The sequence below is a fragment of the Podarcis liolepis genome (assembly GCF_965112155.1).
Source record: "Podarcis liolepis genome assembly, chromosome: 8".
Classification (NCBI taxonomy): domain Eukaryota; kingdom Metazoa; phylum Chordata; class Lepidosauria; order Squamata; family Lacertidae; genus Podarcis; species Podarcis liolepis.
Window position 1 is genome coordinate 65356431 of NC_139560.1, and position 14829 is coordinate 65371259.

Sequence of the window (14829 nt, forward strand, 5' to 3'; positions counted from 1 at the left end):
CGCCACCCGCGTCCCTCTCCTTTGTTGTACAATTTGGTAAAGAAAGAAACTGAACCTCTATCTGTAAAATGGGAGCAATTCTGGGAGGAAAACAGTGGAAATTCTGTATAGGACTTGCTGCAATAAGGAAGTGTATTATGCTGAGTGATCTATATAGTGATTCCCCACCCCTCTCTTTTGCAAGTAGTTAAAAGAGCAGTGACAAGCATGCTGAAGGAAATCCCAGCAGCTGCCAGCTTCTAAACTGGACCCTGTAGCCGTCCTCTTAACATCACTTTGATTTGCAATGAATGAGTCAGTGGTCATTATTCAGTGCCATGTTATGAAAGGCTTTGCCTGCTTATTTCTGTATAAAAAGTACAGCTCTCCAGGTAGGAATAATTGACTCTTATAAGTTGTTTCTGCAAAGCTCAAGAAGTCTTGCAAATGGCCTTTCATTGGGGGTGAAACTCCATTTGTCTAGTGAAATCCATAGCTGCCAACATTTATTGATTTTTTTTAAAATGGTGGCGTATATGTGGTGCCCATGACAGTTTCTCCAGTTTGCAAATGTGTCTTCAAAAGGTTGGCGGCCTTTGCTTTACAGGTCCTTATAAAACAAAACTAAAAAACCAAAACAGTATGTGTATATAAGTACCGTAATCAATCATAAACCCAGAATCCTTTATTTTTCCACACTGTCCTGAATTACCTGTTGGAACTGCCCTGTTTTATTATATATCCCCAACTTCGCATGCCAGCTTGCAGGTGTAACCAGTTTATGGTTGAGAGAGTGGCTACGTTGCTATGCCTTCCATCGGGCACAACCATCTCTAAAATGATGGGTGAGGATTCAGTCAGTGAAGTCATGCTGGGTTACTTACTACTCCCCCCACCAGAAAAAATAATAATCCAGGGCTCCCGTAAACATCCATATGATGTTCCCCCAACATGAAGTTGCATTGAAGGCTGAAATCCTAGCTGTTATCTGTCTAATTCTTATACTTCTGTTAAACATGGAGTACTGTAAAAGAGAGGAGTAACCTGGAGCTGTCCACCTTAGGATTTTCTTGCAACCTCCTACGCCTTCAGCACTGTAGGCTGGGAAAGGCTTCATTTACCATGTTTCTACTTTTCACACATCTGTTAAAAACACAAGGGCTCTACCTGGGGGAAAAAATATGTTGGCATGTGGTGGACTTGTCCCAAGGTGAAAGACTTCTGGGAGACGATTTATAATGAACTGAAAAAAATGTTGAAATATACAGATACAGATAGGTAGCCGTGTTGGTCTGCCATAGTCAAAACAAAAAAATTCCTTCCAGTAGCACCTTAAAGACCAACTAAGTTAGTTCTTGGTATGAGCTTTTGTGTGCAAGCATCTGAAGCATCGAGTGTATCTGAAGAAGTGTGCTTGCACACGAAAGCTCATACCAAGAACTAACTTAGTTGGTCTTTAAGGTGCTACTGGAAGGAATTTTTTTGTTTTGACTATGGCAGACCAACACGGCTACCTATCTGTATCTGGAACTGTGTATCTGAAGAAGTGTGCTTGCACACGAAAGCTCATACCAAGAACTAACTTAGTTGGTCTTTAAGGTGCTACTGGAAGGAATTTTTTTGTTTTGAAATATACATTTATTAAGAAACCAGAGGCCTTTCTTCTTGGAATAACAGGTTTAGAATTGCCCAAGAAAGATGTTAAATTATTTTTGTATGCCACAACGGCCACCCGAATATTACTTGCTAAAAATGGGAAAACACAAAATCTACCAACAGTGGAAGATTGGCAGATGAAGATGATGGACTTTTCAGAGCTAGCTGACCTGACTGGAAGAATCCATGACCAGAAAGAAGAGGAGTTTCAAGAGGACTGGAGGAAATTCAAGGACTATTTGAATAAATATTGTAATATAAAAAATTAGAAATTACAGTGGTGCCCCGCAAGACGAAATTAATTCGTTCCGCAATTTTTGTTGTCTAACGAATTTTTCGTCTTGCGAAGCACGAAATCCCATAGGAATGCATTGAAAATCAATTAATGCGTTCCTATGGTCAAAAAAAGTCCAAACAAAGCCAAATTTGGTACAACAACAGTTTATTAACTGCTCTTTAAAGTCACTCATACTGTAAAGAGCAGTTCGAAAATTTAAGGGAAAATAAATTAACTTTATAAACAAAACATGTCTTTGTTTTTAGTCAAAGAAAAAAAGTCGCGAGACGTTTTCGTCTTGCGAAGCAAGCCCATAGGGGAAATTCGTCTTGCGAGGCAAATCGCGAACGGAAAAACCTTTCGTCTAGCGAGTTTTTTGTCTTGCGAGGCATTCTTCTTGCGGGGCACCACTGTACTTGAAAGAAACAAATAGGCCTAGGATTAAATTAAGTTATAATCAAATAAATGGGATTTAGAATGTTAAGAAAAGTGAATAAGATGGATTATAACTGGAAATTGTTTTAGTTTAATAATGATATTGGAAAGCTGTTACTTTTAATTACAAGGAAACTCAGAAGGGAGGGATTTGAGGAAGTCAACCAAGATGTTTAAAAGGTTGGATTTGTGAAGAATTAAGTTTGTTGTTATTGTTTATCTGTTTATTGTCCCCCCCTTTCCCCCTTTCTTTCTTCCTTTTTCTTTTTCTTTTTCTGTTTTTGTGTATCATTTTGCTTTATGGTTTGTGTTATTACTGTGGAAAATCTAATAAAAAAAGTATTTTAAAAAATAATATATGTTAGCGTTCATCCCTGGCAGCTGTGCACAAACAACTCCCCATTCTCCTTCCTGCCCAGTTAACCCTTTCCACCCATTGCAGTGCCTCCATGCTAATAAGAAGCATGGGCTTCCATGGAATAATTAGATTGCAGATTGGGGAAGTGTTGCTGCAAAAGACCCAGTGGTCTGCCATAAGGGAAACCTAAGCTGTGGCAACAACCACAGTTGGGTTCCTTTGCTGGCCCATTTTATTATATAAGGCTCACTGAAATGTTCTCTTTGCCACCAATTACTCTATAATGTGGCCACCAGAAGAATTAAAAAAAACAGCATACTCTATTTAATACTACAACAAAAACTAGTATGGAGAAAATAAAGTAAAATAAAATGGTAAGTAAAGAACCCCCATCGTTCTGCCTGGACACTAAGGTCTACCGCCATGGGCCTTCTGGCAGTTCCCTCACCGCGAGAAGCCAAGTTACAGGGAACCAGGCAGAGGGCCTTCTCAGTAGTGGCACCCGCCCTGTGGAATGCCCTCCCACCAGATGTCAAAGAGAAGAACAACTACCAGACTTTGAGAAGACATCTGAAGGCAGCCCTGTTTAGGGAAGCTTTTAATGTTTAACAGACCACTGTATTTTAATACTTTCTTGGAAGCCACCCAGATGGGTGGGGTATAAATAATAAATTATGATGATGATGATGACGACTTGGTAATTCAAAAGAGAGATAAATGGTCTGTGTGTACCCGGTACCTAAGAACAACTGATTGTTTTGTAGGCTGCTGTGCAAAATTTTGCAACTAATGCTGTAATCTCTGGTTTTCTGTCTTCTAGATGTAAACTGGACCATAGCTGTCAAGTGTCCCTTATTTGAAGGGACAGTCCCTTATTCCAGCGCCTTGTCCCACTGCTGTCCCTTATTGATGGATGTCCCTTAAATGATGTCCCTTAAATTTCAAATGAAGCAGCTCCTCTCCCTCCCTCACTGCTGGGTGGGCATGGAGTGGACGGTGTGGGTAAAAAACATAAATTAACAGATACAGCAAGATAAAAGAAATAGCAGAAAGATGGTTGGATGTTTAAATCTTGCTTCAAGAGGCTTTGCATTCCAAGGAGATAATAATTCAGAAGACATCTGAAGGCAGCCCTGTTTAGGGAAGCTTTTATTGTTTGATGCATTACTGTATTTTAATATTTTGTTGGAAGCCGCCCAGAGTGACTGGAGAAGCCCAGCCAGATGGACGGGGTATAAATATATTATTATTATTATTATTATTATTATTATTATTATTATTATTATTATTTAGTTGGCAGCCCACACAATGACAACTTTCTTTGAACCTTTCAATGAATAGCTCATTCTGAAAGCATCACTTTGCGATCATTTGGCTAAAGTGAAGCAGAAGCAAAAGGAGGGCAGAACAGTGTGAGGACAGGCTGCTTATCAGTCATGGGGGAGTCACAATGTGCAGAAGGCCACCCTTGCAGAGAATGAAAAGGGCACACATACACACACAATCTTATCCCACTGCTGATGTCTCCCACCAGGGAAAATGTGAGTTGATACTGTAATTCGTAATTAATACAATGGTACATTGAATATTAATAAAGGTTTCTGAGTTCATAAACTTTTGGGCAGAGGTCAGCAAACTTTTTCAGCAGGGGGCTGGTCCACTGTCCCTCAGACCCTGTGGGGGACCAGACTATATTTTGGGGGGGGAAATATATGAACGAATTCCTATGCCCCACAAATAACCCAGAGATGCATTTTAAATAAAAGGACACATCCTGCTCATGTAAAAACACGCTGATTCCTGGACCGTCTGCGGGCCAGATTTAGAAGGCGATGGGGCCGAATCCGGCCCCTGGGCCTTAGGTTGCCTACCCATGCTTTTGTTTTTTTTAATAGGAAAAAGTGGGAAGCTGAAATGCTAACTGAAAGGTTGGCACATCAAGGCATTCCCCTTGACAACTGTAGAGGTCAAGGATTTGATAATGGCTTCAATACATCAGGGGAAATAAAAGGTGTTCGTGTCAAAAAACTAATTTGCTGTGTATGCTCCATGTGCTTCCCATTCACTAAATCTTCGGGGAATTATTACCGCAGTAGCATGCGACATTTTGTGTTTCTCAGTCCTGGCCCTGTGTGTTGGAGGATTGTAAGAGATAAGATATGTGGCTCATTCCATTCTCAGTCTGACACATGCTAAAGCTGCCTATCCACTAACACACAGTCTTCCAGGTATTCTGGAAACACTGGTGCATGCTTTTGAATTAAATCTGACACACTAATCTCAATCACAAGCAACAGTAGTCCTTGTGATGGTGAGCCCAACCTCCTGAGATCAGCAGGCTGGCCCCACCCACCATATGGGCTGCTATTACCTGCGAGTAAGCTAGGACCTTGGCAAAGTTGAGGTTTTGTGGACACACTAGAGAAAACACTGGATTGGTTGCCGCTGATAACAAATGTAAGCACCGAAAAGTTAATTTTCAAACCTTTTATTGTCTAAGTTCTGGTCCAAAGTTCTTTCAAGCGTTCTATATGACAGATACAAACTTTTACAAGCCAGAGGAATATTTCTCGAATCAGAGTAAACTCACACTGCTGGTATTGTTGAAGAACAAAAGCAACTCAGAGATTGATGGCCCAAAATTCTGCAGGAAACACGTCTTGCAGCAGAAGTTATTGGGGGCTTTGGCACAATTTCAAAAAAAAGAAAGAAAGAAAGAAGAAATAGCAGTTTTTACGATGAGATGTCTCAGCCTGGGGAATCATGTTCTGCCACTACCCCTGAAAATGAACCAGAATATTAATTCAGAAAGAATGCTTCTGAAGCAGCTTTGAACAATTCTACCTTTGACTTAGAGCAAAGATTCAAAGGAACAAAGGACAGTTGCTTTATATTCTGTTGAGTCCTTAAAAATATTATGCTGGAGCCTGAGGAATTGGAAGAAGCTTCTAAATGTCCGCTGCACAAGCATCCTACAGATCACTCAAGAAAAAATTCCTTGTGAAATGTTTCACCTGAAAAAGATGAAAGCTTCCCAAAGTCTACTTTTGAAAAGGAATGTGAACTACCACCATTTATCTTATTTAATGAGATTTACAAAAGCAACTGTAACTAAGTTTCATTGAAACCTGCATAGCTTAATGGATTTTTTGCACACTGTCTGTGATGGTGGCAGAAACTGAGCAAAATTTCAGCAGGCTAGCACTCATGCAATGAAATTTGGGTTTGTTTAAAGGGATGTGTTTAAAGCAGGAGAGGCTTAGCCACCATAAACAGGAGCAAACAGCCTCTCGTGTATTGTGTATTTATGGGGAGATATTTACTGAGACCTTTTGCACATGCCATAGCAGGTACCAGCAGGACCACTGGCACCCATGGATGCCATGTTGGTGACCCCTGATTTAACATGACAACCAACATGATTTGGCATGATGACTGGGAGTGGTGGGCAAGCTATAATCCAAGACCATAGTATGAAGTGGGTTTGCAAAACATGGTTTCTGCCAATGGTGGTTTGCTGCAGATGTCTACAATCCTACGTTCACTTACCTGGGAGTAACTCCCACAGAGTTCAAAGGGTCATAGTTTTGAACAGACATGTACTGTATTGGATCACACAGGAAATTGACAAACCATAGTTATGGCTATTATTACATTGTCAGTTTACAACCTTGCTGAGAAGGTGTAAATCAAAAGTAGAGAAGTACTTCACAACTATGGATGGCTTTTGTACATTTGTAAGCTCAAATCATGATTAACCAAACCAGGGTTCAGCATGATTTCATAATACAGCTATTGATTTCACCAGAGAGATTCAAACTATGTTGCCTCTTATTATTACTAAAGGGGATCAGACAGACCTTTATACTGAGAACCAAATGATCTGCTAGCTCATTATACCAATTGTAAGGTAAAGATAAAGGGACCCCTGACCATTAGGTCCAGTCGTGGCCGACTCTGGGGTTGCGGCGCTCATCTTGCTTTACTGGCCGAGGGAGCCGGCGTTCAGCTTCCGGGTCATGTGGCCAGTATGACCAAGCCACCTCTGGAGAACCAGAGCACTGCACAGAAATGCCGTTTACCTTCCTGCCAGAGTGGTACCTATTTATCTATTTGCACTTTGACATGCTTTCGAACTGCTAGGTTGGCAGGAGCAGTGGGAGATCACCCCGTTGCGGGGATTCAAACTGCTGACCTTCTGACTGGCAAGCCCTAGGCTCTGTGGTTTAATCCACAGCGCCACCCATGTCCCTTGATACCAATTGTAAGTAAAGTTTAAACTTTATTCACTTTCGATGCAGGGTGATGGAAGCAGGCAAGTCTATATGCACACCAGCTCACAATTGTGAGCCTCAAACTCTTTGGCTTCAGTTGGACTAATTTTCTCTTCATTTTGATTTGTATACTTACCTAATTGACACTCAAGTTGCTAAGACATTTTGTTCTGCTTGGCAAATGCCTGTAAATGTAATGCCATGCGGCAAAGTTCACAATTGTGTTAGATAATTTACCGTGATCTAAGAGTTTGCATTTTAGTGCATAAAGAACGAGATGAAGGTTGAACTTTTAACATTGATTTTTGAAAGATTGATATCTTAACCACAATGCTCTATTGGATAGCACTTTTGTTTGTGGGAAAGAAATTACAGTTCTTATGTTTTATGCATGTGTAATTAATCTAAAATAGTTTTGCTTTCAGAGAATTTTGTATGGGAATAATTTAATCTGTTTTTCTAGGGTGAAAAGGGAAATAAGTTAGATAAAGTATTCGAGTCCAAAATATTGTCCTCTGTGATACAGGCAAAGCAAAATATTGCTTCAGTGTCATCATCCCTCTCTTACAATATTTCAGAGCAAGTGAGAATCAGAACAAATGGGACCTATAACAGTATCCTCTCTACAGTCGTTTATTCAAAATAGGGCATCCCACCCCCACCATAAATGGGAGTTTGTGATTTCTCTAACTCTGAGCTTATTTGCTCCCCTCGCCATTGCCTATGCAGTTAAAACCCATCCCCATTATACCCATATTGCACATAGGCTATGCCAGCCATGCAAAGTAACCCTATACTATTGTACCCATTTTACTGGGAAGAAGTAATAGCTTAGGCCAGCTCTGAAGTTTAGTCCTGTGAAATATACTCAGAGTCGAGAGTGGATTTCATGCTCTTTATTCAGCTCATAGTAGTGAGGAATGAAAGTTTTCCCGAAATATCTGCTTTATATACATTATTTACACAATGGGCTGCACATGAATGGCTAATTCTGGGATTCTCCTGTAGGCCAATCAGGTTGCGGATTCACTTCCACTTAGAGCTGGATTGGGTGGCTCCTGCAGACCAATCATACTGCTGCATTGTTCTAGGACCAATCAGACTGCTGCATTTTGGATCCTATTGTTCTAGGACCAATCAGACTGCTGCATTTTGGATCCTATTGTTCTAGGACCAATCAGACTGCTGCATTTTGGATCCTATTCAATACATAACATCCTGTGTTGTTTATCCTGGGGTGTGGGTGTGTGCGCTTTAGGGAAATTGGGGAGGGGTGGCTGTGAAGCTTATTGTTGCAGCAATGCAAGTGATAACAGGTCGCAAGAACTGAGCCTTTCAGCTGCTGATGGAGCAAGATTGTCTAGATGCCAAGTCTATGGATGAGCAGCTGTTCATACCTGTTGAGAAACATTGGGGAGCTACACCTGCAATATTAGCTTCTCAGCAGCTAGGGCCACCCAGGCCCCATGGCCAATCAATCACCAGATCCACCTGACATGATGGACCAGCTCTCTGCTGCTAGGAACATATTGTTGCAGACAACACCAATCTCTGTGCGGTGCAAGATTACAGGGGTTCCAGGCGCTTACCCAGGGTTCGTGTTTCCTTTGGAATGAGGTACAGCAGAGGTGTCTTTAGGATATATGGTGTATTTACACATATATACAAATTGAGCCTATGATGGAGGGGTTCACAGCATTAACACCCTAAGAGGATATTGCTTCTGCCTGGATTCAAAGCAGAGATCAGGCATCACTCTGTCTTTCTCGCTTCCCAGCCTGCTACATGCAGCTTTTAGTCTGCTGGCTCACATAACTCAAACTCTCCACTCCAGTGGTTTTTCTAACTACCAATCATTTGAGCGAGCCCATTTGCTATCTGGCATAGATCCACTTCCTTTGTTCCCTTAATGGCCCATTACCTAAGCTATCACCTCACCAGGAAGCTAACCTGGCTATTCCAGGAAGTTGAATCCTTCCATATATTTTAACACTTGCTGGATGCAGGGATTAGAAGGGTCTCAGCATACAGTCTACTCTCTCTCTCTCTCTCTCTCTCTCTCTCTCTCTCTCTCCCCCCCCCCCAATAACACTATGTATGCTTGTTTTTTGGTAGTAATTACTTCGTCTTCCAACTCCCGGGGGGGGGGGGGAATCCTGCTGACACCAATGCTTCTGTGAAAATGTACATACGAATGCACTGTTCTGATCTGGAGTCTTTTAATTTGTTTCTGTTCCAATGCTATTTTTGTACTAGCGCTCTTTTAAATAACTTTTTTTTAATAAAAGAAATTCATTGTTATTCTCATGTTTCTATTCTCAGCTTCCCTGAAAGTTTTTTTTAAAAAAAATCTAAACAATGAAACATTGCAAGAAACAAAAAAAATACATCGTACCAAATTCTCTGGCGGTTCTGTGTTTTAAGGGACATGCTCCTTCATATGTTCTGGTCTTGCTGTATGGAGTAGAGAGATCGAAACAATTCCATTTTCATTGTAATAACCTGTCCCAGGAGAATGCAGACTCTCAACGTAGCATATATGTGCCATATAAAATATGAGCTGAAGGCTTGGTTATGGTTGTTTGTTTTAACTGATGCAGTGGAACAGCAGAGGAACTGACATATACCCACTAACAAATCATCTACTACTGTTTTATGAGGGTTGGCATACTGAAACAAACAGTTTCATAGTCTAATTATATCCTCCCTCAAGGAATAAACCTACAGGATCGGATCACATCTATTGGCCCTTGTGACAGCATAGCAAAATTAGCTATCAATTCAAAAGGGCATAGGAGTTGGACATTGCAGCTGGGCCAGCATGATTGTGCAGAACAAGGCTCAGAAATAAGTAATAAGGTGCAAAGCGTGAGATGGGTACAGGTATGCCAACATTCATCACAAATCTTAACCGTGTATTGTCAGCATCACAATCCCTCTTCAGTGTGGATCCCTCCATTATCCACAGATATTCCCTGTAGAAATGTAATGCAAAGGGAGGTAGACTCACATAGACAAATGGGTTCCATAAATCTGCCGTGCTAGAAAAGCACAATGTTGACAAATCCTCCATTAGTCAACAACTCCAAGCACAGAGTGAAGGACAGGGTAAGGCTGGACTACAGAATCACAACTGCATCCTGGCTCAATACCACGTCGTATTGGCATTACCAGTGATGTCATAGACATAGCCTGATGCAGTCATGCTAAATTTCAACAAAGTAGATGTATCAAGATGCACGGTGTGAGACTGAAAACTTATGCTCCCGCATAATATAAAGCAAGAAATAAAAGAGAAAACGACAGAACGTTAGCAACGGAAAATAGGTCGCATGCACAAGAGTCTAGGCTGGGAACAGGGTTTGTAGTTCTTTAGCAGTAGTAACCTTTTTCCTGATAATGATTTGTAATCTTTTTAGACTTCTGTGCATGTGGTTTCGTATATTTCTACTTTTTTAAAAAGGGAAACATTAAACACGCAACAAAAACAATGTAAAAAAATAAGCTCTGAGGACATCAGACTCAGAGAAGAGATACAAGGGTTTTGAAAGAAGCACACGCTGAGATATAGACGGAGTACAAGAACAAAGACAAGTAAAAAGAGGTGGGGGGAGAGGTAGGCTAGGCCAGAAAATCCAACATGTCCAAATCAGTTATCTTAGACCCAGAGTTAAGTCCACCAAGAACAGGGTTGGTTATGTGAAACTCCAGAAAGTAAGTGGCCACAAAATGCCCCTCAGGAAGACTTGGGACAACATGTTGTGGGTGGGAGAGTGGTAACGTCAGCACTAAGTCCCTTTCCAGAAATTTTCAAATCTGACCCCCCCCCCAACGCAATTGGGGCAGCCCACAACAGTAGCAGTCAGGGATACTATCATGGCTGAACTTTGGGGAGCAGAGGCCCAGGGCCACGCTAGTAGGCAGGATGAGAAGGGGAATCTCCAAGCACAGCAGGGCTTTCTGTCTGGCTAGCTAGCTAGTGAAGAAGCACACATTACTATCTAAAGCATCATAATTGCTACCTTTCTAACTGCAGCACTGGTTATAGCAGCACACAGATTTCTGTTAGTCAATCACCAGCACATGTATGCTAAACCTGATTCAGATATGACTTATGTTACCTAAACTGGTGCTACTTAAAAGTGGTGCAGTGGTACCTCGGATTAAGTACTTAATTCGTTCCGGAGGTCCGTTCTTAACCTGAAGCACCACTTTAGCTAATGAGGCCTGCCGCCACACCGCAGGAGCATGATTTCTGTTCTCATTCTGAAGCAAAGTTCTTAACCCGAGGTACTATTTCTAGGTTAGTGGAGTCTGTAACCTGAAGCGTCTGTAACCTGAAGTACCACTGTACACCTCTATTCTGGAGGGACCGAAAGCTTGATTAGTTTGCAGAGAGATTAGCGGAGTCTGTAACCTGAAGCGTCTGTAACCTGAAGCATATGTAACCTGAGGTACCACTGTACAGCAACCACTAAGAAAGAAAGCCTCAAGCTCCAATTTACAAAGACAAGGGGAGAAGAGGAACAGCAAAACCAGTCAATCTTACACGCAGCACAAACTTGGGGCCAGTGCTCTTCAGGAATTAGGTGATCACTTGACCTTTTCAAAACTGGCCCAACCAGTTAATTAATAAACTTTCAGCAGGAAGTGGGTGAGGTGCACCTGCCAAGGTTGGTTTTCCAAAGCAGAGCCTCAGGCTACAGCCACACTATCTAGCTTCCCCCCAAAGATCCTGGGAACTGTGGATTGTTAAGGGTGCTGAGAATTGTAGCTCTGTGTATGTGTGTGAAAACTACATTTCCCAGGCTTCTTTGGGGGAAAGCCATGTTCTTAAAATGTTTGGTGCTGACAAAAAAAACCTGACTGTGCCACAATCCAAGTATGCGCACTGACTTACCTGAGAGCGAGTTCCATTTATTACAGTGGGAATTACTTCTGAGTAATAGGATTGCAATGCCAGTGACATTTGTACAGCACAATCCTCTGTGTGTCCACTTGGAAGCAAAGTGGCTTAAACCAGTCAGAGGTTTGCTGTGGAATCCGTACTGCTCATGCACACAAGTTTCTCACACTGTTCACATGACATAATTGTCACCAAAAAGCCACTTTGTACTTAAAAAAGAAGAAGTTAACACAGATTTCCCTTTGCAGCGGAAAATCCATTTAAACTAAAAACAAAAGCCTGCTTTGCATGCTGTCGTGGAAGCTCTCTCTTTCTCTTTCTCCTTTTCTTTTGGCGGACAGTTTATCATGTGTGTGGTGATGCTTTGGGAGGCAGCCCCTACTGGTTCACCCTTGCTTCTGTTTGCTCCTCACCTGAGCAGGACTGAGCCATTTTTGCTTCCAGCAGCCCAAACAATACAACTATAGTAGTTCATTAAACATATGATGCAGCACAAATGAGCATCTGCTGCTTTATTATTTTCCTTACGGGAGATGAGGTTTCCCAGAAAATAACGGTAGAAAGAATTGTAAAAAGAGATGTGGCCATATTAGTACATCTTGCATAAATAGCACCTGATTCGAAGATACTAATTAGATTTGTAAAAAAATAAAATAAAAACTTTTTAAAAAACCACATTTCTGTGCCTTGCCTCTAAATGGTGCAAGGCAGTCAGGTTATTATATCTTAATTCAAACATGTCAGGGCCTTTTGAAAAAATACATATGCACATCTAAGAAAGGACAATCAGGATACACACCAAACACAATGCGTCTGATTTCCATTGGGTTTCCCTTATAATCTATCCACAGCCCCTTTCGAACTGAAAGCGCCCGAGATACCAGCAATATCAGCCACAGAACAAAAGGTTAGACTTGCACTGCGGTAATATTACGTTGGCACTGCAGGCAGGCAGGCAGGCAGGCAGGCAGCTAGGCTGGTGCAAAGGTACAGGGCTGGGTGCTGCAGGACAGCTCACGTCTGTTCTCAGACGTACTGAATTCAATGGGATTTACTCGAGGTTGACTGAGCGTGCGCAGGACTGCAGCTTAAGCCAGTCAGGAGAACACCCCTCTCTATATTCTCACAGGAGACTCCGATCGGTTCTCCGGCTGGGACATACGCAGAGACGCTCCGCGGGGAAACAGACGCCCGGTTTGTGTTGGCTGCGACCCACACGACCTATTTCCCCCCGCCCCCTGCCCCACGAGAAGTCCCTTCACGAACCGCCCGCCGAGGCTGCCCGCCACTTCTGGGGCGCAATTCGCACCACTCGCTCCCTCAGGGGTCGAGGGGGCGGGGCCGTCCCGGGCGTCCCCTGCAGGGGGAGCCGGGTGGTCGCGTCGGGTTAGTCCCGCGGCGGCGGCGGCGGCAGCAGCAGCAGGTGCTGCGGCGGAGCAGCCCTCGTTACCTTTACCTCAGGGAGAGGCGGAGCCGTAGGCGGGCTGTGGGTCAGGGGGCTGGGCTTTCAGGTTGCGAGGCGAGCGCTGGAAGAAAGGGCGAGACGAGCGAGGCCTCCCCACTCACCCCACCCCCTTCCCGAGAAAGGGAAGCCGGCCGCCTCCTGAGGAGAGCTGAGGCGACGCGCCACCGAAGAAGGAGAAGGCGCCGCCGCCGCCGCTGCGCAAGGGATTCGCCTCCTTCGGACCCTCCTCGCCGGGCGAGGGGGAAAACGCCGCCTCCAGGGCCGAAGGAGCCTGATGTGCGGCAACCGGGGCTGGCGAGAGCCCGCGAGGAGCCAGGCGCCGGGTCCTTCCGCGAGCTGCAGCCGCAGTGACCTGAAAGGGACCTTTTTAAAAAAATAATAGTTCGGATAACCCTGGGCTCCAGGCCGCCCAGCAGAGTCTTGGTGGCCGGCGGGTGTGTGTGTAGGGAGCACGTCGACGGAGACGCGCGAAGGTTATCTGGGGAGGGAAGAAAGGCGGGCTGGGAGTGGCGGAGGATGGGCGCGCCTTGACGCGCGGGGAGGCAAAGGCGGGAGAGACCACCGCCGCCGTCTCCGCGGCGAACCGGACCCCTATGTGCGTGTTGGCGGAGACTCCTGACGGGAAAGCCGCCTCCTCGGATCGCGCCGATCGCCACAGGGTTGCCGGCCATTGGGTCGCAGCCGTCGCCGGTACGCGCAGCGCGCCGCCGCCGCCACCAGCAGCAACAGCACCGGCCCCGATCTTCTCTATGTGAGCTTCTCCGGATGGCGATAGACCGGCGACGAGAGGAGGGCGGCGGAGGAGGGGGGCGGCAGCTACCCGAGGAGAACGGCTCTTTGCCGGCCGGGGAGGCGGACCCTGCGGCTGCTGCGGCGACGGCCGCCCCTCCTGCCGGGGGTCTGGCGGCGGAGATCCAGAGCCTGCCTCCGCCTCCGCCTCCTTCCGGGTCGTGCAACCCGCTGCTCTTGGATTACGATGGCTCGGTGCTGCCTCTCCTGGGCGGGCTGGGCGGCGGGCACCAGAAGACCCTCATCCTGCTCACCTGGATCCCGGCCCTCTTCATCGGCTTCAGCCAGTTCTCGGACAGCTTCCTCTTGGTGCAGCCTGTCTCTTGGTGCAAGGGCACGGATGGGCAGGGCAACTGGACGGGGCACCCGCACCTGCCCGCTGCTGCTCGGGGCCTCGCCACCAGCCCCAGCTACAACCACAGCAGCAGCTACAGCAGGGGGATGCTGGCGGCGCCAGAACTGCCCACCCCCGAGGGGAAGAACGACAGTTACTGTGACTGTAGCGAGAGATATCACCGGATCTCGGCTGGCCTTCAGCAGAATATAGTCAGCAAGGTAAGCACTCATAATGTACATGCAGACGTCTGAAGCTGCCTTAAACTGCCCAGTAGCAGCTGGGTCAGGACTGAGACGTTTGTTGCTCCCAGCCCTGGCACCTGTGACCCTTTTAACTGGGAGTGAACCTGGCAC

The 14829-nt window shown here is 44.8% G+C and overlaps 1 protein-coding gene and 2 long non-coding RNA genes across 6 annotated transcripts in view; 1 reads left to right on the top strand and 2 right to left on the bottom strand.

The window, feature by feature from the left end:
- LOC310714528 overlaps positions 1–14829 on the bottom strand; it is a 332545-nt gene that overhangs the window by 122437 nt on the left and 195279 nt on the right. The window lies entirely within an intron of this gene.
- LOC310714521 lies at positions 5178–12171 on the bottom strand. The gene is made up of 2 exons (XR_014529863.1): positions 9375–12171; positions 5178–5485 (listed from the first exon to the last, which is right to left on the bottom strand). It is a non-coding gene; the product is annotated as an uncharacterized lncRNA (long non-coding RNA).
- SLC22A23 (solute carrier family 22 member 23) overlaps positions 12910–14829 on the top strand; it is a 105142-nt gene continuing 103222 nt past the window's right edge. The window contains exon 1 of one of the 4 annotated variants that reach the window (XM_083519326.1): positions 12910–14694. In XM_083519326.1, the coding sequence (XP_083375452.1) occupies positions 14116–14694 (579 nt within the window). In that variant the 5' untranslated portion in view covers positions 12910–14115. The remainder of the gene's footprint in view (positions 14695–14829) is intronic. The other 3 variants (XM_083519327.1, XM_083519328.1, XM_083519329.1) reach the window with 3 other exon arrangements.